We start from the raw sequence: 23,138 nt of genomic DNA, 5'->3' as shown, positions 1-23,138 counted from the left end.
CCAGCCCACCACAGAGCACCACAGCCCGTCCCAGCCCGTCCCAGCCCACCACAGTATGTCCCAGACCACCAGAGCCCGTCCCAGCCCACCACAGCCCGTCCCAGCCCACCACAGCCCACCACGCCCCGTGCCAACCCACCAGAGCCCGTCCCAGCTCACCACAGCCCACCACAGCCCGTCCCAGACCACAAGAGGTCGTCCCAGCCCACCACTAACCCACCAAAGCCCGTCCCCGCCCACCACAGCCCGTCCCAGCCCACCACAGCCCGTCACAGCCCGTCCCAGCCCACCAGAGGTCGTCCCAGCTCACCACAACCCACCACAGCCCTTCCCAGCCCGTCCCAGCCCACCAGAGGTCATCCCAGCCCACCATGGCCGCCGCAGACCATCAGAGCCCGTCCCAGCCCACCACAATCCCGTCCCAGCCCACTATAGCCCGTCCCAGCCCACCACAACCCGTTCTAGCTCACCACAACCCACCACAGCGCACCAGAGCCTGTCCCAGCCCACCGCAGCCTGCCACGGCCCGTCCCAGCCCACCACAGCCCATTCCAGACCACCAGAGCCCTTCCCAGTTCACCACAGCATGTCCCAGCACACCACGGCCCACCATAGCCCGTCCAATTTCACCACAGCCCGTCTCAGCTCACCACAACCCACCACAGCCCGTCCCAGCACACCGCAGCCTATCCCAACCCGTCCCAGCCCACCACGGCCCGTCCCAGCCCACCACGGCCCGTCCCAGCCCACCACGGCCCGTCCCAGCCCGTCCCAGCCCACGACAGTCCGTCCCAGCCCACCAGAGCCCACCAGAGCCCACCACAGCTCGTCCCAGCCCACCACAGCCCACAAGAGCTTGTCACAGACCACCACAGCCCGTCCCAGCCCACCACAGCCCACTACGGCCCACCACAGCCCGTCCCAGCCCACCACAGCCAGTCCCAGCCCACCACAGCCCGTCCCAGCTCGTCTCAGACCACCACAGCCTCTCACAGCACACCACAGCCCGTAACAGCCCACCACAGCAAGTACCAGCCCGTCCCAGCCCACCACGGCCCGTCTCAGCCCACCATGGCCCGTCTCAGCTCACCACAACCCGTCCCAGACAACCACAGCCCGTCCCAGCCCACCACAGCCCACCACAGCCCGTCCCAGCCCACCACGGCCCGTCCCAGCCCACCACAGCCCGTCCCAGCCCACCACAGCCCGTCCCAGCCTGTTTCAGCCCACCACGGCTAACCACGGCCTGTCCCGGCCCACCACGGCCAACCACGGTCCACCATGGCCCACCAGAGCACACCACGGCCCACCACGGCCCTTCCCACTCCACCACAGCCCACCGCAGCCCGTCCCAGCCCACCGCAGACCGTCCTAGCCCACCGAAACCCGTCCCAGCCCACCGCAACCCGTCCCAGCCCACCACAGCCCACCACAGGTCACCACAGCCCACCACCGGTCACCACAGTCCACCACCGGTCACCACAGCCCACCACAGGTCACCACAGCCTGTTTCAGCCCACCACGGCAAACCACGGCCCGTCCCAGCCCACCACAGCCCGTCCCAGCCCACCACGGCCCACCACAGCCCACCACGGCCCATCCGGGCCCACCACAGCCCACCAAGGCGCACCACAGCCCATCCCAGCCCATTACAGCCTGTCCCAGACCACCACATCCCATCTCAGCCCACCACAGCCCGTCCCAGCCCACCACAACCGACCACAGCCCACCACAACCCACCACGGCCGACCACAGCCCACCACGGCAGACCACAGCCCACCACGGCCCATCCAAGCCCACCACGGTCCACCACGGCACGTCCCAGCCCACCACAGAGCACCACAGCCCGTCCCAGCCCGTCCCAGCCCACCACAGCCCGTCCCAGCCCACCACAGCCCACCACGCCCCGTCCCGGCCCACCAGAGCCCGTCCCAGTCCACCACAACCCACCACGGCCCGTCCCAGCCCACCACGGCCCGTCCCAGCCCACCACGGCCCACCCCAGCCCACCACGGCCCGTCCCAGCCCACCACGGCCCGTCCCAGCCCACCACGGCCCATCACAGCCCACCACAGTTCACCACAGCCCGTCCTAGCCCAGCACGGCACGTCCCAGCCCACCACGGACCACCACGGCCCATCTCAGCCCACCACAGCCTGTCCAAGCCCAGCACAGCCCTCCACAACCCTCCACAGCTCATCCCAGCCTACCACAGCCTGTCGCAGCCCAACACAGCTTATCCCAGCACACCGCAGCCCGTCCCAGCCCACCGCAGTCCGTCCTAGCCCACCGAAACCCGTCCCAGCCCATCGCAACCCGTCCCAGCCCACCACAGCCCACCACAGGTCACCACAGCCCACCACAGGTCACCACAGCCCACCACCGGTCACCACAGCCCACCACAGGTCACCACAGCCTGTTTCAGCCCACCACGGCAAACTACGGCCCGTCCCAGCCCACCACGGCCCGCCATGGCCCACCACAGCTCATCCCAGATAAACAAGGCGCACCACAGCCCACCAAGGCCCGTCCCAGCCCACCACAGCCCGTCCCAGCTTACCACAGCCCACCACTGTTGGGGCTCTTGCTGTATTGAATGATTATACTGAACTCTGAAGCAAGTGGAAAAATACTGAAGAAATAAGACGAGGTTACGGCCAGAACAGTGGGATGAAGAAAAAGGAGCAAATTGCAGATGTTTGCTCAAAAGCAAGGCCAACCGGACGTGATAAGAGGAGCTGGGAAACCGCAGAAAGGAGCCTACGTGCCAGAGAAAGCAGAAACAGAAATCTTCCCAGTAAACAATTGTTAACCAATCATATTATTATACGCTTGTAAAATAGCCAATCACATTATTGCACGCTTAGAGAATGCCTTATAAAAGTCTACCTGGTTTGTACAATAAACGGATCAGATCTTGAACTCTGTGAGTATTTGAATCTGACTCCCGCTCGCCCGAAATGCCCGCAGCATCTGGTGACCCCGACGATCCGATGAGGGTCGACAGGATCGGTTAAAAGTCAGGAAGATTCATTAAGGATCGTGTTACAAGCTGCGGAGCCGGCGAGGATCCTGCTGCCAGCGGAGAGAGAGCTGGGCGCCCGAAGAAAGGCGGAACGTGCACGGCTGACCGGTGAGTCAGGGAATTTAAGCAGGATGGGAATCACTGCATCAGTGGTGGAAAAAGCAATCGTAGACAATTTGATGAAACTGGCAGAAAAAACTGAAACGCCAGTCTCACGGCAGGCAGTAGTTGATCTGCTATGTTGGAGTCGCCGCCGTGGTTACCTTGCTTCTACGCAAGATGTATATAATAATGAAACATGGAAGAAAGTAGGAGAGGACTTATGGGAATCTGTGCAAGTTGGGACTAAGGGGGTAAAGACTTTGGCTCGCACGTATCGAGCGGTACGGGGCATGGTCGCGCAGTTACACGGTGAGGCGCAAGTCGCTGCAGCTGTTAAAGCTGCAGTGCGGTCTCCCGGCGATCCTGCTGCTCAGTCGGAGGAAGAGCCAGAGGGACAGCCTCCGTGTGAAAATCCCCCCGATTATACATCCAAAGCTTATCCAGTACTGACTACTGCTGAACGAATAGCGTGGGGATTAGATGATGAACTGCCACCCTGGTGTCCTGAAAAGGAACAAACGGCAAGCGGCAGACAGACATTAGTACCGGTAACTGGCTGTAAGTCTGCTGGGATGGGAACAACACAGCCCACAGCTCCTCTTAAGGAGGAAATGGAGACTGAGCCTGAACCGTTTAACAATCTGCCTCCTTTACCTCCCGAAAGTGGCAGTCTTTACAGTAGTGATGAGGAGGGAGCACCGACGCCTTATTCGGCATTACGGAAACAGCTGCGAGAGCAGGAAAAGAAGATGTCCGACCTATTACATCATATGGAGAGGCTCGACAAGGACTCTAAAAAGAAAGATGTTAAAAAAGCGTATAAAAGTGCCCATAAGGCTATAATTGAGGGGTTAGAGGCTCTGGGGGATAAAATTGAACGGGATGCGTGCGCGGTACCTATAGACCCTAATTTTGATCCTCGAAGGCGATACAGGGGCCTGGTAGAGAATTGTAGCATAGAAGGGGATTTTTCGTTTACCCCATTAGCTGCCCCTGTAGTGTTGCGTCAGGGTCAACCGACATGGGAACCCCTGGATTGGAAATTGGTGCAGGGTATTCAAAAAGCTATAATGCAATATGGTCATAATAATAAGCTAGTGAGAAATCAGGTAACAGCCTTAATTAAGTATACTGAGTTGGTGCCAGCCGACTTAAGAGCAGTTATGGAGCTTATCCTGTCTCCAACAACATTCATGCTTTGGTTAGCAAAGTGGCAGGAAAATCTAGAGTTGAAACTTATAGATAATATTCATTTGCCACAAGGGGATCCTTTACGAGTAGCGCCGTTAGATGCCTTAATGGGTACGGGTCCTTATCGTGATGGAGCTGCACAAGCAGCGTTACATACCAGAGTATTACAACAATCGAAACAAGCTGGGTTAGCAGCTTTCTTGGCGCTACCTCAATTGCATACGCCAACCTTACCATATACAAAAATTTTGCAAAAACCTAATGAATCCTTTTTTAGTTTTGTTGACAAGTTAAGAGAGGCCATTGATAATGCTCCTAACGTCACTCCAGATCTCAAAATTATTTTGACTAAAGAAATCGCTGTACAAAATGCAAATGCCACTTGTAAACAACTTATAGCATCCTTACCCCCTGGGGCATCCATCACTCAGATGATAGAGGCATGCGCAAGGGCTCCTTTGGTTGAGGAAGAGGCCAAGGCAAAAATACATGCCAATGCTCTAGCAGTAGCTCTAAACAACAACAAAGTGCACGGCCGAGGGGATCGGGGATCTAGGCCAAAATGTTATCAATGTGGACAGGAAGGTCACTTTAAACGTGACTGCAAAAAGAATCTAGGAGAAAAGTCTTTGTTGAATGGAAATTGTTTGCGTTCTCAAAAATTTGGTCATAAAGCGGCCGATTGTCGCTCAAAATTTAAAAAAGATGGTACACCCCTTTCTGTTCCGGGAAACGGGAACAGCCGCGTTCTGAGGGACGCGGCCAAGAAATATCCCCAGAACCCAACAAAGTCCATGGCTGCCTCGGCGAGCTGTGTTCAGCCACCAGAGGAAGTGCAGGAGTCGATCTGGCCGTGGCAGAACCCATAAATATTACCGATGACAAAGTACATGTACTTCCTTCTACAGTTAGTGGCCCTTTGGGTTATGGTTTATCTGCACTCCTTATAGGACGCTCTTCTGCGTCAAAAAAGGGGATTTTTGTTCTTCCTGGTTGCATTGATGCCGATTATACCGGACCTATTGGAATTATGGTAAAAGTTTTTTCTCCACCTGTTCATATTCCAGCAGGAAGCACTATTGCACAGCTCGTTCCATTCCAAGCTACTGTCCCTAAAAAAGGAGAAAAGGACAGGGGTCGAGGTGCATTTGGCTCAACGGGTATGCCTAATATTGCCTTTTGTCAACTTGTTGGTGCCGAACGGCCAAAATGTAATGTTAAGATATCTGGTCCACAAGGTGTAATTCTTCCTAATGTTTCAATGATGATTGATACTGGCGCTGATGTTACTGTTCTTCCTTTCTCAGTTTGGCCTACCATGTGGGAATTAGATAGTGCGGGTTCAACCATTTCAGGCATTGGGGGAAGTCGTCTGACACAGGTCAGTAAAATCTTCATTCTTTTCACGGATCAAGAAGGACATCAAGCATGGGTAAAACCATATGTCCTACATACATCATTGTCCTTGTTAGGTAGGGATGTACTCTCCCAATGGGGAATGAGAATCTCTACAGATTTTTGATTGGGGCCATTGATAGCAGCTCTCGCCCAACTTTAAAATTAAAATGGAAATCAGAAACTCCTGTATGGGTTGATCAATGGCCCTTACCTCAAGAGAAGCTGCAACACATTCAAGAATTAGTCCAAGAACAATTGGATTTAGGTCATATCAGACCTTCTGTTAGCCCATGGAATACACCCATTTTTACAATTCAAAAGAAATCAGGGAAATGGAGATTATTACATGATTTAAGAGCAATAAATGAAAAAATGGTTGACATGGGTGCCCTTCAGCCTGGACTGCCTTCTCCCGCTATGTTACCACAAAATTGGGACCTATTAATTATTGATTTAAAAGATTGTTTTTTCACTATTCCCCTGCATGAAGATGATTGTGAAAAATTTGCATTCACAGTACCAGCTATAAACCGTGCCGCTCCAGCAAAAAGGTATGAGTGGGTTGTACTACCTCAGGGTATGAAAAACTCCCCAACAATATGTCAGTGGTTTGTGGATTTAGCTTTACAATCCTGGAGAGAAAATAATCCTAACCTCATTACCTATCATTATATGGATGATCTTTTAATAGCCAGCCCTTACACACTAGCCCATGAAAAACAACAGGAACTTATACAGTGTCTACATACTTTTGGATTGGTTATAGCAAAAGAAAAGGTACAAAAATTAGCGCCCTGGAATTATCTTGGCTTGCGCATCTCAGAAACAAGAATTCAGCCACAAAAAATTATTAGTGTCCCAAATATAAAAAACGTTAACGATGTCCAGAAGCTAGTCAGAGACATTCAATGGTTAAGAACTTTTTGTGGTATTGCCAATACGGATTTGGCTCCTTTATTCGCGTTATTGAAGGGTAGCTCATCACCCGCTGATCCCAGATCTCTTTCACCTGAAGCTGAAAAAGCCCTAGAAAAAATTACACAGAAAATTCAAAATGCCGGAGTGGACAGGCGATTATTGAATTGTCCATTTACCCTACTCGTGTATAACCAAGACACAGAAATTGTGGCTATAATAGCACAATTGCCTGTCGATCGATCTATGATTTTGTTAGAATGGGTTTTCCACAGTAACACCTTAAAAGCCACAGTTACTACTAGAGCGGATGCAGTAGGACAGTTATTGCTGAAGGCACGAGAGCGTTTGCGTACTCTTGCAGGATGCGACCCTGAAAAAATTATTTTACCTGTGAAAAATTTGTCCTTGGCTAACTGGTGGATTCAGATTTCTGAGTGTTTTGCTGTGGCGACCCTAGGTATTCAATTAGATAATCATTATCCCAATCACCCCTTATTCAAAACTTCCTTAGTATTGGAGGAAAAATCTTTACAGCAACAAAATCCTATAAAAAATGCACTTACGGTTTTTACCGACGCTAGCAGCAAAACTCAAAAATGTGGTTATGCCTATAAGGATGACAGGAACAATTGGATTTCTCATATAGAACAAATGGAAGGTTCAGTTCAAATTTTGGAATTAAAAGCGGTATTAATGGTGTTTCAGGAATTTCGCAATGTCCCTCTTAATATTGTAAGCGATTCTAAATATGTTGTTGGAATAGTTTCACGTCTTTCGCGTTCCCTTTTAGGGTCTTTTATAAATAACAGACTTATGGCCCTGGTTATTCAGATGTGGAATGAAATAAATTTTAGACAAGTTCCTTGGTGGGTTACACATATTAGAAGTCATCTAGATTTACCTGGTGTTTTATCGGAAGGCAATGCTTATATAGACACTCAGGTGGCATCCCCAGTATTACAAAATTCCCCTTTAAAACAAGCAACAGAGTCACATGCCTTTTTTCACCAATCCGCTCGGTCTCTCCAAAAACAGTTTGGCCTGTCTCGTCAGGACGCTAGGACTGTCATAGCGGCCTGTCCTGATTGTGCCAGGCTAACACCTCTTCAACAGGAAGGTACAAATCCTAGGGGGTTACAACCTCGACAAATCTGGCAAACTGATGTCACAGAATTCACTCCATTTGGAGTACTTAAATACGTCCATGTCACAATTGATACCTGCTCGAAAGCTATTTGGGCGACTGCTCATAAGTCTACCAATGCTGTTGCCTGTATTCAGCATTGGACGTCAGCCATGGCTGTGTTGGGCCACCCAGATATGGTGAAAACAGATAATGCCCCTGCATATCTTAGTGCCCGAGTAAAGACCTTTTTGCTGCACTGGCAGGTGAAGCACGTTACCGGAATTCCATATAATGCTGGTGGTCAAGCAATTATTGAACGTGCCCATCAATCATTAAAACATTATCTGTCTGTTTTTCGAAAAGAGGGGGAGAAGAGTCCTCATGTAATAGTGGCAAAAGCATGCTATGTACTGAACTGGTTGAACCCCAGAACGGAATGTACTGAACAGCCGATTTTCTATCACTTTTCTAATAATCCCAACGATTTTTCGACTCGTGACATAGCTGTCCAGGTATTTGACCCTGTCTCAAATTGTTGGTCAGGGCCTCATAATTTATTAACGTGGGGTCGGGGTTATGCATGTATCTCCACAGGGGCAGTGACTAAGTGGATTCCGGCAAAATGGGTTCGCCCGTGGATTGAAAATCGACCCACTGAAAAGAAAGAGCAGGGTAATTACAACAAGATTGATTCCTAAATGGACAGGAGGGATCAGTGGGTACAGTGGACCCGGCATTGAGAACAGTTATTCCGACCACCACGACCAGATGAAGAAAAGCGGTTTGTAAATAAGTTAACATACATTATTCTGCCCATCTTATAGCAGTTGCCTCGAGAGATACAATGTCAATTACCCTCTGGTGAATTGTCTTTGTTACACTATAATCGTATCGTGCATGCGTTGCAGGATCTTTTCGGACAAGGACCGATAAAAACAGAGAACTCTTGTCCTATATGTGCTACTTCTTGTAATTCAAGAGTTACCCTGTATCGTGAATATTGTAAAAAGTTGAAGTATATAGGCGAAAGGCTTTACACTCTTGGCTGTGTCCACCCTGTCGGTATAGAATCTTACGTTTTGGTTCCGGCGGTTTTTCCCTTCTTACTGGGACACATGCCCCTACTTTTTCAGGTATAAACGAGGCCTTACAATTATTGTTGTTTGTTATTCTTTTGTTACTTTTAGTGCCTTGCCTTTTACAATGTTTTCAGAGCTGTGTGGAACGTAATATTAATGCTGTATTTAAAAAGAAAGGGGGAGGTGTTGGGGCTCTTGCTGTATTGAATGATTATACTGAACTCTGAAGCAAGTGGAAAAATACTGAAGAAATAAGACGAGGTTACGGCCAGAACAGTGGGATGAAGAAAAAGGAGCAAATTGCAGATGTTTGCTCAAAAGCAAGGCCAACCGGACGTGATAAGAGGAGCTGGGAAACCGCAGAAAGGAGCCTACGTGCCAGAGAAAGCAGAAACAGAAATCTTCCCAGTAAACAATTGTTAACCAATCATATTATTATACGCTTGTAAAATAGCCAATCACATTATTGCACGCTTAGAGAATGCCTTATAAAAGTCTACCTGGTTTGTACAATAAACGGATCAGATCTTGAACTCTGTGAGTATTTGAATCTGACTCCCGCTCGCCCGAAATGCCCGCAGCATCTGGTGACCCCGACGATCCGATGAGGGTCGACAGGATCGGTTAAAAGTCAGGAAGATTCATTAAGGATCGTGTTACAAGCTGCGGAGCCGGCGAGGATCCTGCTGCCAGCGGAGAGAGAGCTGGGCGCCCGAAGAAAGGCGGAACGTGCACGGCTGACCGGTGAGTCAGGGAATTTAAGCAGGATGGGAATCACTGCATCAGTGGTGGAAAAAGCAATCGTAGACAATTTGATGAAACTGGCAGAAAAAACTGAAACGCCAGTCTCACGGCAGGCAGTAGTTGATCTGCTATGTTGGAGTCGCCGCCGTGGTTACCTTGCTTCTACGCAAGATGTATATAATAATGAAACATGGAAGAAAGTAGGAGAGGACTTATGGGAATCTGTGCAAGTTGGGACTAAGGGGGTAAAGACTTTGGCTCGCACGTATCGAGCGGTACGGGGCATGGTCGCGCAGTTACACGGTGAGGCGCAAGTCGCTGCAGCTGTTAAAGCTGCAGTGCGGTCTCCCGGCGATCCTGCTGCTCAGTCGGAGGAAGAGCCAGAGGGACAGCCTCCGTGTGAAAATCCCCCCGATTATACATCCAAAGCTTATCCAGTACTGACTACTGCTGAACGAATAGCGTGGGGATTAGATGATGAACTGCCACCCTGGTGTCCTGAAAAGGAACAAACGGCAAGCGGCAGACAGACATTAGTACCGGTAACTGGCTGTAAGTCTGCTGGGATGGGAACAACACAGCCCACAGCTCCTCTTAAGGAGGAAATGGAGACTGAGCCTGAACCGTTTAACAATCTGCCTCCTTTACCTCCCGAAAGTGGCAGTCTTTACAGTAGTGATGAGGAGGGAGCACCGACGCCTTATTCGGCATTACGGAAACAGCTGCGAGAGCAGGAAAAGAAGATGTCCGACCTATTACATCATATGGAGAGGCTCGACAAGGACTCTAAAAAGAAAGATGTTAAAAAAGCGTATAAAAGTGCCCATAAGGCTATAATTGAGGGGTTAGAGGCTCTGGGGGATAAAATTGAACGGGATGCGTGCGCGGTACCTATAGACCCTAATTTTGATCCTCGAAGGCGATACAGGGGCCTGGTAGAGAATTGTAGCATAGAAGGGGATTTTTCGTTTACCCCATTAGCTGCCCCTGTAGTGTTGCGTCAGGGTCAACCGACATGGGAACCCCTGGATTGGAAATTGGTGCAGGGTATTCAAAAAGCTATAATGCAATATGGTCATAATAATAAGCTAGTGAGAAATCAGGTAACAGCCTTAATTAAGTATACTGAGTTGGTGCCAGCCGACTTAAGAGCAGTTATGGAGCTTATCCTGTCTCCAACAACATTCATGCTTTGGTTAGCAAAGTGGCAGGAAAATCTAGAGTTGAAACTTATAGATAATATTCATTTGCCACAAGGGGATCCTTTACGAGTAGCGCCGTTAGATGCCTTAATGGGTACGGGTCCTTATCGTGATGGAGCTGCACAAGCAGCGTTACATACCAGAGTATTACAACAATCGAAACAAGCTGGGTTAGCAGCTTTCTTGGCGCTACCTCAATTGCATACGCCAACCTTACCATATACAAAAATTTTGCAAAAACCTAATGAATCCTTTTTTAGTTTTGTTGACAAGTTAAGAGAGGCCATTGATAATGCTCCTAACGTCACTCCAGATCTCAAAATTATTTTGACTAAAGAAATCGCTGTACAAAATGCAAATGCCACTTGTAAACAACTTATAGCATCCTTACCCCCCTGGGGCATCCATCACTCAGATGATAGAGGCATGCGCAAGGGCTCCTTTGGTTGAGGAAGAGGCCAAGGCAAAAATACATGCCAATGCTCTAGCAGTAGCTCTAAACAACAACAAAGTGCACGGCCGAGGGGATCGGGGATCTAGGCCAAAATGTTATCAATGTGGACAGGAAGGTCACTTTAAACGTGACTGCAAAAAGAATCTAGGAGAAAAGTCTTTGTTGAATGGAAATTGTTTGCGTTCTCAAAAATTTGGTCATAAAGCGGCCGATTGTCGCTCAAAATTTAAAAAAGATGGTACACCCCTTTCTGTTCCGGGAAACGGGAACAGCCGCGTTCTGAGGGACGCGGCCAAGAAATATCCCCAGAACCCAACAAAGTCCATGGCTGCCTCGGCGAGCTGTGTTCAGCCACCAGAGGAAGTGCAGGAGTCGATCTGGCCGTGGCAGAACCCATAAATATTACCGATGACAAAGTACATGTACTTCCTTCTACAGTTAGTGGCCCTTTGGGTTATGGTTTATCTGCACTCCTTATAGGACGCTCTTCTGCGTCAAAAAAGGGGATTTTTGTTCTTCCTGGTTGCATTGATGCCGATTATACCGGACCTATTGGAATTATGGTAAAAGTTTTTTCTCCACCTGTTCATATTCCAGCAGGAAGCACTATTGCACAGCTCGTTCCATTCCAAGCTACTGTCCCTAAAAAAGGAGAAAAGGACAGGGGTCGAGGTGCATTTGGCTCAACGGGTATGCCTAATATTGCCTTTTGTCAACTTGTTGGTGCCGAACGGCCAAAATGTAATGTTAAGATATCTGGTCCACAAGGTGTAATTCTTCCTAATGTTTCAATGATGATTGATACTGGCGCTGATGTTACTGTTCTTCCTTTCTCAGTTTGGCCTACCATGTGGGAATTAGATAGTGCGGGTTCAACCATTTCAGGCATTGGGGGAAGTCGTCTGACACAGGTCAGTAAAATCTTCATTCTTTTCACGGATCAAGAAGGACATCAAGCATGGGTAAAACCATATGTCCTACATACATCATTGTCCTTGTTAGGTAGGGATGTACTCTCCCAATGGGGAATGAGAATCTCTACAGATTTTTGATTGGGGCCATTGATAGCAGCTCTCGCCCAACTTTAAAATTAAAATGGAAATCAGAAACTCCTGTATGGGTTGATCAATGGCCCTTACCTCAAGAGAAGCTGCAACACATTCAAGAATTAGTCCAAGAACAATTGGATTTAGGTCATATCAGACCTTCTGTTAGCCCATGGAATACACCCATTTTTACAATTCAAAAGAAATCAGGGAAATGGAGATTATTACATGATTTAAGAGCAATAAATGAAAAAATGGTTGACATGGGTGCCCTTCAGCCTGGACTGCCTTCTCCCGCTATGTTACCACAAAATTGGGACCTATTAATTATTGATTTAAAAGATTGTTTTTTCACTATTCCCCTGCATGAAGATGATTGTGAAAAATTTGCATTCACAGTACCAGCTATAAACCGTGCCGCTCCAGCAAAAAGGTATGAGTGGGTTGTACTACCTCAGGGTATGAAAAACTCCCCAACAATATGTCAGTGGTTTGTGGATTTAGCTTTACAATCCTGGAGAGAAAATAATCCTAACCTCATTACCTATCATTATATGGATGATCTTTTAATAGCCAGCCCTTACACACTAGCCCATGAAAAACAACAGGAACTTATACAGTGTCTACATACTTTTGGATTGGTTATAGCAAAAGAAAAGGTACAAAAATTAGCGCCCTGGAATTATCTTGGCTTGCGCATCTCAGAAACAAGAATTCAGCCACAAAAAATTATTAGTGTCCCAAATATAAAAAACGTTAACGATGTCCAGAAGCTAGTCAGAGACATTCAATGGTTAAGAACTTTTTGTGGTATTGCCAATACGGATTTGGCTCCTTTATTCGCGTTATTGAAGGGTAGCTCATCACCCGCTGATCCCAGATCTCTTTCACCTGAAGCTGAAAAAGCCCTAGAAAAAATTACACAGAAAATTCAAAATGCCGGAGTGGACAGGCGATTATTGAATTGTCCATTTACCCTACTCGTGTATAACCAAGACACAGAAATTGTGGCTATAATAGCACAATTGCCTGTCGATCGATCTATGATTTTGTTAGAATGGGTTTTCCACAGTAACACCTTAAAAGCCACAGTTACTACTAGAGCGGATGCAGTAGGACAGTTATTGCTGAAGGCACGAGAGCGTTTGCGTACTCTTGCAGGATGCGACCCTGAAAAAATTATTTTACCTGTGAAAAATTTGTCCTTGGCTAACTGGTGGATTCAGATTTCTGAGTGTTTTGCTGTGGCGACCCTAGGTATTCAATTAGATAATCATTATCCCAATCACCCCTTATTCAAAACTTCCTTAGTATTGGAGGAAAAATCTTTACAGCAACAAAATCCTATAAAAAATGCACTTACGGTTTTTACCGACGCTAGCAGCAAAACTCAAAAATGTGGTTATGCCTATAAGGATGACAGGAACAATTGGATTTCTCATATAGAACAAATGGAAGGTTCAGTTCAAATTTTGGAATTAAAAGCGGTATTAATGGTGTTTCAGGAATTTCGCAATGTCCCTCTTAATATTGTAAGCGATTCTAAATATGTTGTTGGAATAGTTTCACGTCTTTCGCGTTCCCTTTTAGGGTCTTTTATAAATAACAGACTTATGGCCCTGGTTATTCAGATGTGGAATGAAATAAATTTTAGACAAGTTCCTTGGTGGGTTACACATATTAGAAGTCATCTAGATTTACCTGGTGTTTTATCGGAAGGCAATGCTTATATAGACACTCAGGTGGCATCCCCAGTATTACAAAATTCCCCTTTAAAACAAGCAACAGAGTCACATGCCTTTTTTCACCAATCCGCTCGGTCTCTCCAAAAACAGTTTGGCCTGTCTCGTCAGGACGCTAGGACTGTCATAGCGGCCTGTCCTGATTGTGCCAGGCTAACACCTCTTCAACAGGAAGGTACAAATCCTAGGGGGTTACAACCTCGACAAATCTGGCAAACTGATGTCACAGAATTCACTCCATTTGGAGTACTTAAATACGTCCATGTCACAATTGATACCTGCTCGAAAGCTATTTGGGCGACTGCTCATAAGTCTACCAATGCTGTTGCCTGTATTCAGCATTGGACGTCAGCCATGGCTGTGTTGGGCCACCCAGATATGGTGAAAACAGATAATGCCCCTGCATATCTTAGTGCCCGAGTAAAGACCTTTTTGCTGCACTGGCAGGTGAAGCACGTTACCGGAATTCCATATAATGCTGGTGGTCAAGCAATTATTGAACGTGCCCATCAATCATTAAAACATTATCTGTCTGTTTTTCGAAAAGAGGGGGAGAAGAGTCCTCATGTAATAGTGGCAAAAGCATGCTATGTACTGAACTGGTTGAACCCCAGAACGGAATGTACTGAACAGCCGATTTTCTATCACTTTTCTAATAATCCCAACGATTTTTCGACTCGTGACATAGCTGTCCAGGTATTTGACCCTGTCTCAAATTGTTGGTCAGGGCCTCATAATTTATTAACGTGGGGTCGGGGTTATGCATGTATCTCCACAGGGGCAGTGACTAAGTGGATTCCGGCAAAATGGGTTCGCCCGTGGATTGAAAATCGACCCACTGAAAAGAAAGAGCAGGGTAATTACAACAAGATTGATTCCTAAATGGACAGGAGGGATCAGTGGGTACAGTGGACCCGGCATTGAGAACAGTTATTCCGACCACCACGACCAGATGAAGAAAAGCGGTTTGTAAATAAGTTAACATACATTATTCTGCCCATCTTATAGCAGTTGCCTCGAGAGATACAATGTCAATTACCCTCTGGTGAATTGTCTTTGTTACACTATAATCGTATCGTGCATGCGTTGCAGGATCTTTTCGGACAAGGACCGATAAAAACAGAGAACTCTTGTCCTATATGTGCTACTTCTTGTAATTCAAGAGTTACCCTGTATCGTGAATATTGTAAAAAGTTGAAGTATATAGGCGAAAGGCTTTACACTCTTGGCTGTGTCCACCCTGTCGGTATAGAATCTTACGTTTTGGTTCCGGCGGTTTTTCCCTTCTTACTGGGACACATGCCCCTACTTTTTCAGGTATAAACGAGGCCTTACAATTATTGTTGTTTGTTATTCTTTTGTTACTTTTAGTGCCTTGCCTTTTACAATGTTTTCAGAGCTGTGTGGAACGTAATATTAATGCTGTATTTAAAAAGAAAGGGGGAGGTGTTGGGGCTCTTGCTGTATTGAATGATTATACTGAACTCTGAAGCAAGTGGAAAAATACTGAAGAAATAAGACGAGGTTACGGCCAGAACAGTGGGATGAAGAAAAAGGAGCAAATTGCAGATGTTTGCTCAAAAGCAAGGCCAACCGGACGTGATAAGAGGAGCTGGGAAACCGCAGAAAGGAGCCTACGTGCCAGAGAAAGCAGAAACAGAAATCTTCCCAGTAAACAATTGTTAACCAATCATATTATTATACGCTTGTAAAATAGCCAATCACATTATTGCACGCTTAGAGAATGCCTTATAAAAGTCTACCTGGTTTGTACAATAAACGGATCAGATCTTGAACTCTGTGAGTATTTGAATCTGACTCCCGCTCGCCCGAAATGCCCGCAGCACACCACAGACCGTCCCAGCCCACCACAGCCCGTCCCAGCTTACCACAGCCCACCACAGACCGTCCCAGCCCACCACAGCCCGTCCCATCTTACCACAGCCCACACCAGACCGTCCCAGCCCACCACAGACCGTCCCAGCCCACCACAGCCCATCCCAGCCCACCGCAGCCCACCACAGCCCACCACGGCCCGTCCCAGCCCGTGCAAACCCGTCACAACACACCACAGCCCACCACAGCCCGTCCCTACCCACCACAGTGTGTCCCAACCCACCACAGCCCACCACAGCCCGTCCCAGCCCACCACAGCACGTCCCAGGCCACCACAGACCACCACAGCCCACCACAGCCCATGAAGCCCACCACAGCCCGCCTCAGCCCACTACAGCCCGTCCCAGCCCACCACAGCCCGTCCCAGCCCACCACAGCCCACCACAGCTTGTCCCAGACCACCACAGCTCTTCCCAGCCCACCATAACCAACCACAGCCTATCCCAGCCGATCCCAGCCCACCACAGCCCGTCCCATCACACCACAGCCCACCACAGCCCGTCCCAGCCAACCACGGCCCGTCCCAGCCCACCACAGCCCGTCCCAGCCCACCACGGCCCACCACAGCCCACCACGGCCCATCCGGGCCCAACACAGCCCACCAAGGCCCACCACAGCCCATCCCAGCCCATTACAGCCTGTCCCAGACCACCACATCCCATCTCAGCCCACCACAGCCCGTCCCAGCCCACCACAACCGACCACAGCCCACCACAGCCCACCACGGCCGACCACAGCCCACCACGGCAGACCACAGCCCACCACGGCCCATCCAAGCCCACCACGGCCCATCCAAGCCCACCACGGTCCACCACGGCACGTCCCAGCCCACCACAGAGCACCACAGCCCGTCCCAGCCCGTCCCAGCCCACCACAGTATGTCCCAGACCACCAGAGCCCGTCCCAGCCCACCACAGCCCGTCCCAGCCCACCACAGCCCACCACGCCCCGTGCCAACCCACCAGAGCCCGTCCCAGCTCACCACAGCCCACCACAGCCCGTCCCAGACCACAAGAGGTCGTCCCAGCCCACCACTAACCCACCAAAGCCCGTCCCCGCCCACCACAGCCCGTCCCAGCCCACCACAGCCCGTCACAGCCCGTCCCAGCCCACCAGAGGTCGTCCCAGCTCACCACAACCCACCACAGCCCTTCCCAGCCCGTCCCAGCCCACAAGAGGTCATCCCAGCCCACCATGGCCGCCGCAGACCATCAGAGCCCGTCCCAGCCCACCACAATCCCGTCCCAGCCCACTATAGCCCGTCCCAGCCCACCACAACCCGTTCTAGCTCACCACAACCCACCACAGCGCACCATAGCACACCACAGCCCACCAAAGCGCACCAGAGCCTGTCCCAGCCCACCACAGCCTGTCCCAGCCCACCGCAGCCCGCCACGGCCCGTCACAGCCCACCACAGCCCATTCCAGACCACCAGAGCCCTTCCCAGTTCACCACAGCATGTCCCAGCACACCACGGCCCACCACAGCCCGTCCAATTTCACCACAGCCCGTCTCAGCTCACCACAACCCACCACAGCCCGTCCCAGCCCACCGCAGCCTATCCCAACCCGTCCCAGCCCACCACAGCCCGTCCCAGCCCACCACGGCCCGTCCCAGCCCGTCCCAGCCCACGACAGCCCGTCCCAGCCCACGACAGTCCGTCCCAGCCCACCAGAGCCCACCACAGCTCGTCCCAGCCCACCACAGCCCACAAGAGCTTGTAACAGACCAACACAGCCCTTCCCAGCCCACCACAGCCCACTACGGCCCACCACAGCCCGTCCCAGCCCACCACAGCGTGTCCCAGCCCACCACAGCCCGTCCCAGCCCACCACAGCCCGTCCCAGCTCGTCCCAGACCACCACAGCCTCTCACAGCACACCACAGCCCGTAACAGCCCACCACAGCAAGTACCAGCCCGTCCCAGCCCACCACGGCCCGTCTCAGCCCACCACGGCCCGTCTCAGCTCACCATAACCCGTCCCAGACGACCACAGCCCGTCCCAGCCCACCACAGCCCACCACAGCCCGTCCCAGCCCACCACGGCCCGTCCCAGCCCACCACATCCCGTCCCAGCCCACCACATCCCGTCCCAGCCCACCAGAGCCCGTCCCTGCCTGTTTCAGCCCACCACAGCCCACCACGGCCCGTCCCGGCCCACCACAGCCCGTCACAGCCCGTCCCAGCTCTCCACAACCCACCGCAGCCCGTCCCAGCCCACCACAGCCCGTCCAAGCCCACCACGGCCCACAAAAGCCCACCACAGCCCACCACGGCCCACCACAGCCCGTCCCAGCCCACCACAAGCCGTCCTAGCCCACCACAGACATCCAGAGCCCGTCTCAGCCCACCACAGCCTATCCCAGCCCACCACGGCCCACCACAGCACACCACTGCCCACCGCAGCCTATCCCAACCCGTCCCAGCCCACCACGGCCCGTCCCAGCCCACCACGGCCCGTCCCAGCCCACGACAGCCCGTCCCAGCCCACCAGAGCCCACCAGAGCCCACCAGAGCTCGTCCCAGCCCACCACAGCCCACAAGAGCTTGTCACAGACCACCACAGCCCGTCCCAGCCCACCACAGCCCACTACGGCCCACCACAGCCCGTCCCAGCCCACCACAGCTTGTCCCAGCCCACCACAGCCCGTCCCAGCCCACCACAGCCTCTCCCAGCTCGTCCCAGACCACCACAGCCTCTCACAGCACACCACAGCCCGTAACAGCCCACCACAGCAAGTACCAGCCCGTCCCAGCCCACCACGGCCCGTCTCAGCCCACCACGGCCCGTCTCAGCTCACCACAACCCGTCCCAGACGACCACAGCCCGTCCCAGCCCACCACAGCCCACCACAGCCCGTCCCAGCCCACCACGGCCCGTCCCAGCCCACCACATCCCGTCCCAGCCCACCACATCCCGTCCCAGCCCACCAGAGCCCGTCCCTGCCTGTTTCAGCCCACCACGGCTAACCACGGCCTGTCCCGGCCCACCACGGCCAACCACGGTCCACCATGGCCCACCAGAGCACACCACGGCCCACCACGGCCCTTCCCAGTCCACCACAGCCCACCACGGCCTGTCCCAGCCCACCACGGCCCGTCCCAGCCCACCACGGCCCACCCCAGCCCACCACGGCCCGTCACAGCCCACCACGGCCCGTCCCAGCCCAGCACGGCCCGTCCCAGCTTACCACGGACCACTACGGCCCATCTCAGCCCACTACAGCCTGTCCAAGCCCAGCACAGCCCTCCACAACCCTCCACAGCCCGTCCCAACCCTCCACAGCTCATCCCAGCCTACCACAGCCCGTCGCAGCCCAACACAGCTTATCCCAGCCCACCGCAACCCGTCCCAGCCCACCGCAACACGTCCCAGCCCACCACAGCCCACCACAGGTCACCACAGCCCACCACCGGTCACCACAGCCCAACACAGGTCACCACAGCCTGTTTCAGCCCACCACGGCAAACCACGGCCCGTCCCAGCCCACCACGGCCCGCCATGGCCCACCACAGCTCGTCCCAGATAAACACGGCGCACCACAGCCCACCACGGCCCGTCCCGGCCCACCACAGCCCGTCCCAGCTCTCCACAACCCACCGCAGCCCGTCCCAGCCCACCACAGCCCGTCCAAGCCCACCACGGCCCACAAAAGCCCACCACAGCCCACCACGGCCCACCACAGCCCGTCCCAGCCAACCACAAGCCGTCCTAGCCCACCACAGACCTCCAGAGCCCGTCTCAGCCCACCACAGCCTATCCCAGCCCACCACGGCCCACCACAGCACACCACTGCCCACCGCAGCCTATCCCAACCCGTCCCAGCCCACCACGGCCCGTCCCAGCCCACCACGGCCCGTCCCAGCCCACCAGAGCCCACCAGAGACCACCACAGCTCGTCCCAGCCCACCACAGCCCACAAGAGCTTGTCACAGACCACCACAGCCCGTCCCAGCCCACCACAGCCCACTACGGCCCACCACAGCCCGTCCCAGCCCACCACAGCCCGTCCCAGCCCACCACAGCCCGTCCCAGCCCACCACAGCCCGTCCCAGCTCGTCCCAGACCACCACAGCCTCTCACAGCACACCACAGCCCGTAACAGCCCACCACAGCAAGTACCAGCCCGTCCCAGCCCACCACGGCCCGTCTCAGCCCACCACGGCCCGTCTCAGCTCACCACAACCCGTCCCAGACGACCACAGCCCGTCCCAGCCCACCACAGCCCACCACAGCCCGTCCCAGCCCACCACGGCCCGTCCCAGCCCACCACATCCCGTCCCAGCCCACCAGAGCCCGTCCCAGCCTGTTTCAGCCCAGCACGGCTAACCACGGCCTGTCCCGGCCCACCACGGCCAACCACGGTCCACCATGGCCCACCAGAGCACACCACGGCCCACCACGGCCCTTCCCAGTCCACCACAGCCCACCACAGCCTGTCCCAGCCCACCATGGCCCGTCCCAGCCCACCACGGCCCACCCCAGCCAACCACGGCCCACCCCAGCCCACCACGGCCCACCCCAGCCCACCACAGCCCGTCCCAGCCCACCACGGCCCGTCCCAGCCCACCACGGCCCATCACAGCCCACCACAGTTCACCACAGCCCGTCCTAGCCCAGCACGGCCCGTCCCAGCCCACCACGGACCACCACGGCCCATCTCAGCCCACCACAGCCTGTCCAAGCCCAGCACAGCCCTCCACAACCCTCCACAGCCCGTCCCAACCCTCCACAGCTCATCCCAGCCTACCACAGCCCGTCGCAGCCCAACACAGCTTATCCCAGCCCACCGCAGCCCGTCCCAGCCAACCGCAGCCCGTCCTAGCCCACCGAAACCCGTCCCAGCCCACCGCAACACGTCCCAGCCCACCACAGCCCACCACAGGTCACCACAGCCCACCACCGGTCACCACAGCCCACCAGAGGTCACCACAGCCTGTTTCAGCCCACCACGGCAAACCACGGCCCGTCCCAGCCCACCACGGCCCGCCATGGCCCACCACAGCTCGTCCCAGATAAACACGGCGCACCACAGCCCACCACGGCCCGTCCCGGCCCACCACAGCTCGTCCCAGCTTACCACAGCCCACCACAGCCCGTCCCAGCCCACCACAGCCCGTCCCAGCTTACCACAGCCCACCACAGACCGTCCCAGCCCACCACAGACCGTCCCAGCCCACCACAGCCCGTCCCAGCCCACCACTGCCCGTCCCAGCCCACCACTGCCTGTCCCAGCCCGTCCCAACCCTCCAAAGCCCGTCCCAGCACACCACAGCCCACCACAGCCCATCACAGCCCACCACAGCCCGTCCCAGCTTACCACAGCCCACCACAGCCCGTCCCAAACCACCACAGCCCGTCCCAGCCCACCACTGCCCGTCCCAGCCCACCACTGCCTGTCCCAGCCCGTCCCAGCCCGTCCCAGCCTGTCCCAACCCACCACAGCCCGTCCCAGCCCACCACAGCCCACCACAGCCCACCGCAGCTCATCCCAGCCCACCACGGCCCGTCCCAGCCCGTGCCAACCCGTCACAACACACCACAGCCCGTCCCTACCCACCACAGCGTGTCCCAACCCACCACAGCCCACCACAGCCCTTCAGAACCCACCACAGCCCACCACAGCCCGTCCCAGCCCACCACAGCACGTCCCAGGCCACCACAGACCACCACAGCCCACCACAGCCCGTGAAGCCCACCACAGCCCGCCTCAGCCCACTACAGCCCGTCCCAGCCCACCACAGCCCGTCCCAGCCCACCACAGCCCACCACAGCTTGTCCCAGACCACCACAGCTCTTCCCAGCCCACCATAACCAACCACAGCCTATCCCAGCCGATCCCAGCCCACCACAGCCCACCACAGCCCGTCCCAGCCAACCACGGCCCGTCCCAGCCCACCACAGCCCGTCCCAGCCCACCACGGCCCACCACAGCCCACCACGGCCCATCCGGGCCAAACACAGCCCACCAAGGCACACCACAGCCCATCCCAGCCCATTACAGCCTGTCCCAGACCACCACATCCCATCTCAGCCCACCACAGCCCGTCCCAGCCCACCACAACCGACCACAGCCCACCACAGCCCACCACGGCAGACCACAGCCCACCAAGGCCGACCACAGCCCACCACGGCCCATCCAAGCCCACCACGGCCCATCCAAGCCCACCACGGTCCACCACGGCACGTCCCAGCCCACCACAGAGCACCAGAGCCCGTCCCAGCCCGTCCCAGCCCACCACAGTATGTCCCAGACCACCAGAGCCCGTCCCAGCCCACCACAGCCCGTCCCAGCCCACCACAGCCCACCACGCCCCGTGCCAACCCACCAGAGCCCGTCCCAGCCCACCACAGCCCGTCACAGCCCGTCCCAGCCCACCAGAGGTCGTCCCAGCTCACCACAACCCACCACAGCCCTTCCCAGCCCGTCCCAGCCCACCACAGCCCGTCCCAGCCCACCACGGCCGCCGCAGACCATCAGAGCCCGTCCCAGCCCACTATAGCCCGTCCCAGCCCACCACAACCCGTTCTAGCTCACCACAACCCACCACAGCGCACCAGAGCCTGTCCCAGCCCACCACAGCCCGTCCCAGCCCACCGCAGCCGGCCACGGCCCGTCCCAGCCCACCACAGCCCATTCCAGACCACCAGAGCCCTTCCCAGTTCACCACAGCATGTCCCAGCACACCACAGGCCACCACAGCCCGTCCAATTTCACCACAGCCCGTCTTAGCTCACCACAACCCACCACAGCCCGTCCCAGCACACCGCAGCCTATCCCAACCCGTCCCAGCCCACCATGGCCCGTCCCAGCCCACCACGGCCCGTCCCAGCCCACGACAGCCCGTCCCAGCCCACGACAGTCCGTCCCAGCCCACCAGAGCCCACCAGAGCCCACCACAGCTCGTCCCAGCCCACCACAGCCCACAAGAGCTTGTCACAGACCACCACAGCCCGTCCCAGCCCACCACAGCCCACTACGGCCCACCACAGCCCGTCCCAGCCCACCACAGCTTGTCCCAGCCCACCACAGCCCGTCCAAGCTCGTCCCAGACCACCACAGCCTCTCACAGCACACCACAGCCCGTAACAGCCCACCACAGCAAGTACCAGCCCGTCCCAGCCCACCACGGCACATCTCATCCCACCACGGCCCGTCTCAGCCCACCACGGCCCGTCTCAGCTCACCACAACCCGTCCCAGACGACCACA

At 54.4% G+C, this 23,138-nt stretch overlaps 1 protein-coding gene across 1 annotated transcript; it reads left to right on the top strand.

The window, feature by feature from the left end:
* Nucleotides 1-3,156: 3,156 nt before the first annotated feature.
* On the top strand, nt 3,157-8,421 carry LOC130143564 (endogenous retrovirus group K member 7 Gag polyprotein-like). The gene is made up of 2 exons (XM_056326245.1): nt 3,157-5,699; nt 8,355-8,421. The coding sequence occupies exon 1, from the start codon at nt 3,157-3,159 to the stop codon at nt 5,185-5,187; it is 2,031 nt and encodes a 676-aa protein (XP_056182220.1). The 3' UTR covers nt 5,188-5,699; nt 8,355-8,421.
* The last annotated feature ends 14,717 nt before the right edge of the window (nt 8,422-23,138 follow it).

Source organism: Falco biarmicus, unplaced genomic scaffold (assembly GCF_023638135.1).
Source record: "Falco biarmicus isolate bFalBia1 unplaced genomic scaffold, bFalBia1.pri scaffold_90, whole genome shotgun sequence".
In the NCBI taxonomy this organism is placed as follows: Eukaryota; Metazoa; Chordata; class Aves; order Falconiformes; family Falconidae; genus Falco; species Falco biarmicus.
Note: the sequence above shows the minus strand (reverse complement) of the source record. Positions and strands in the feature narration are given on the sequence as shown.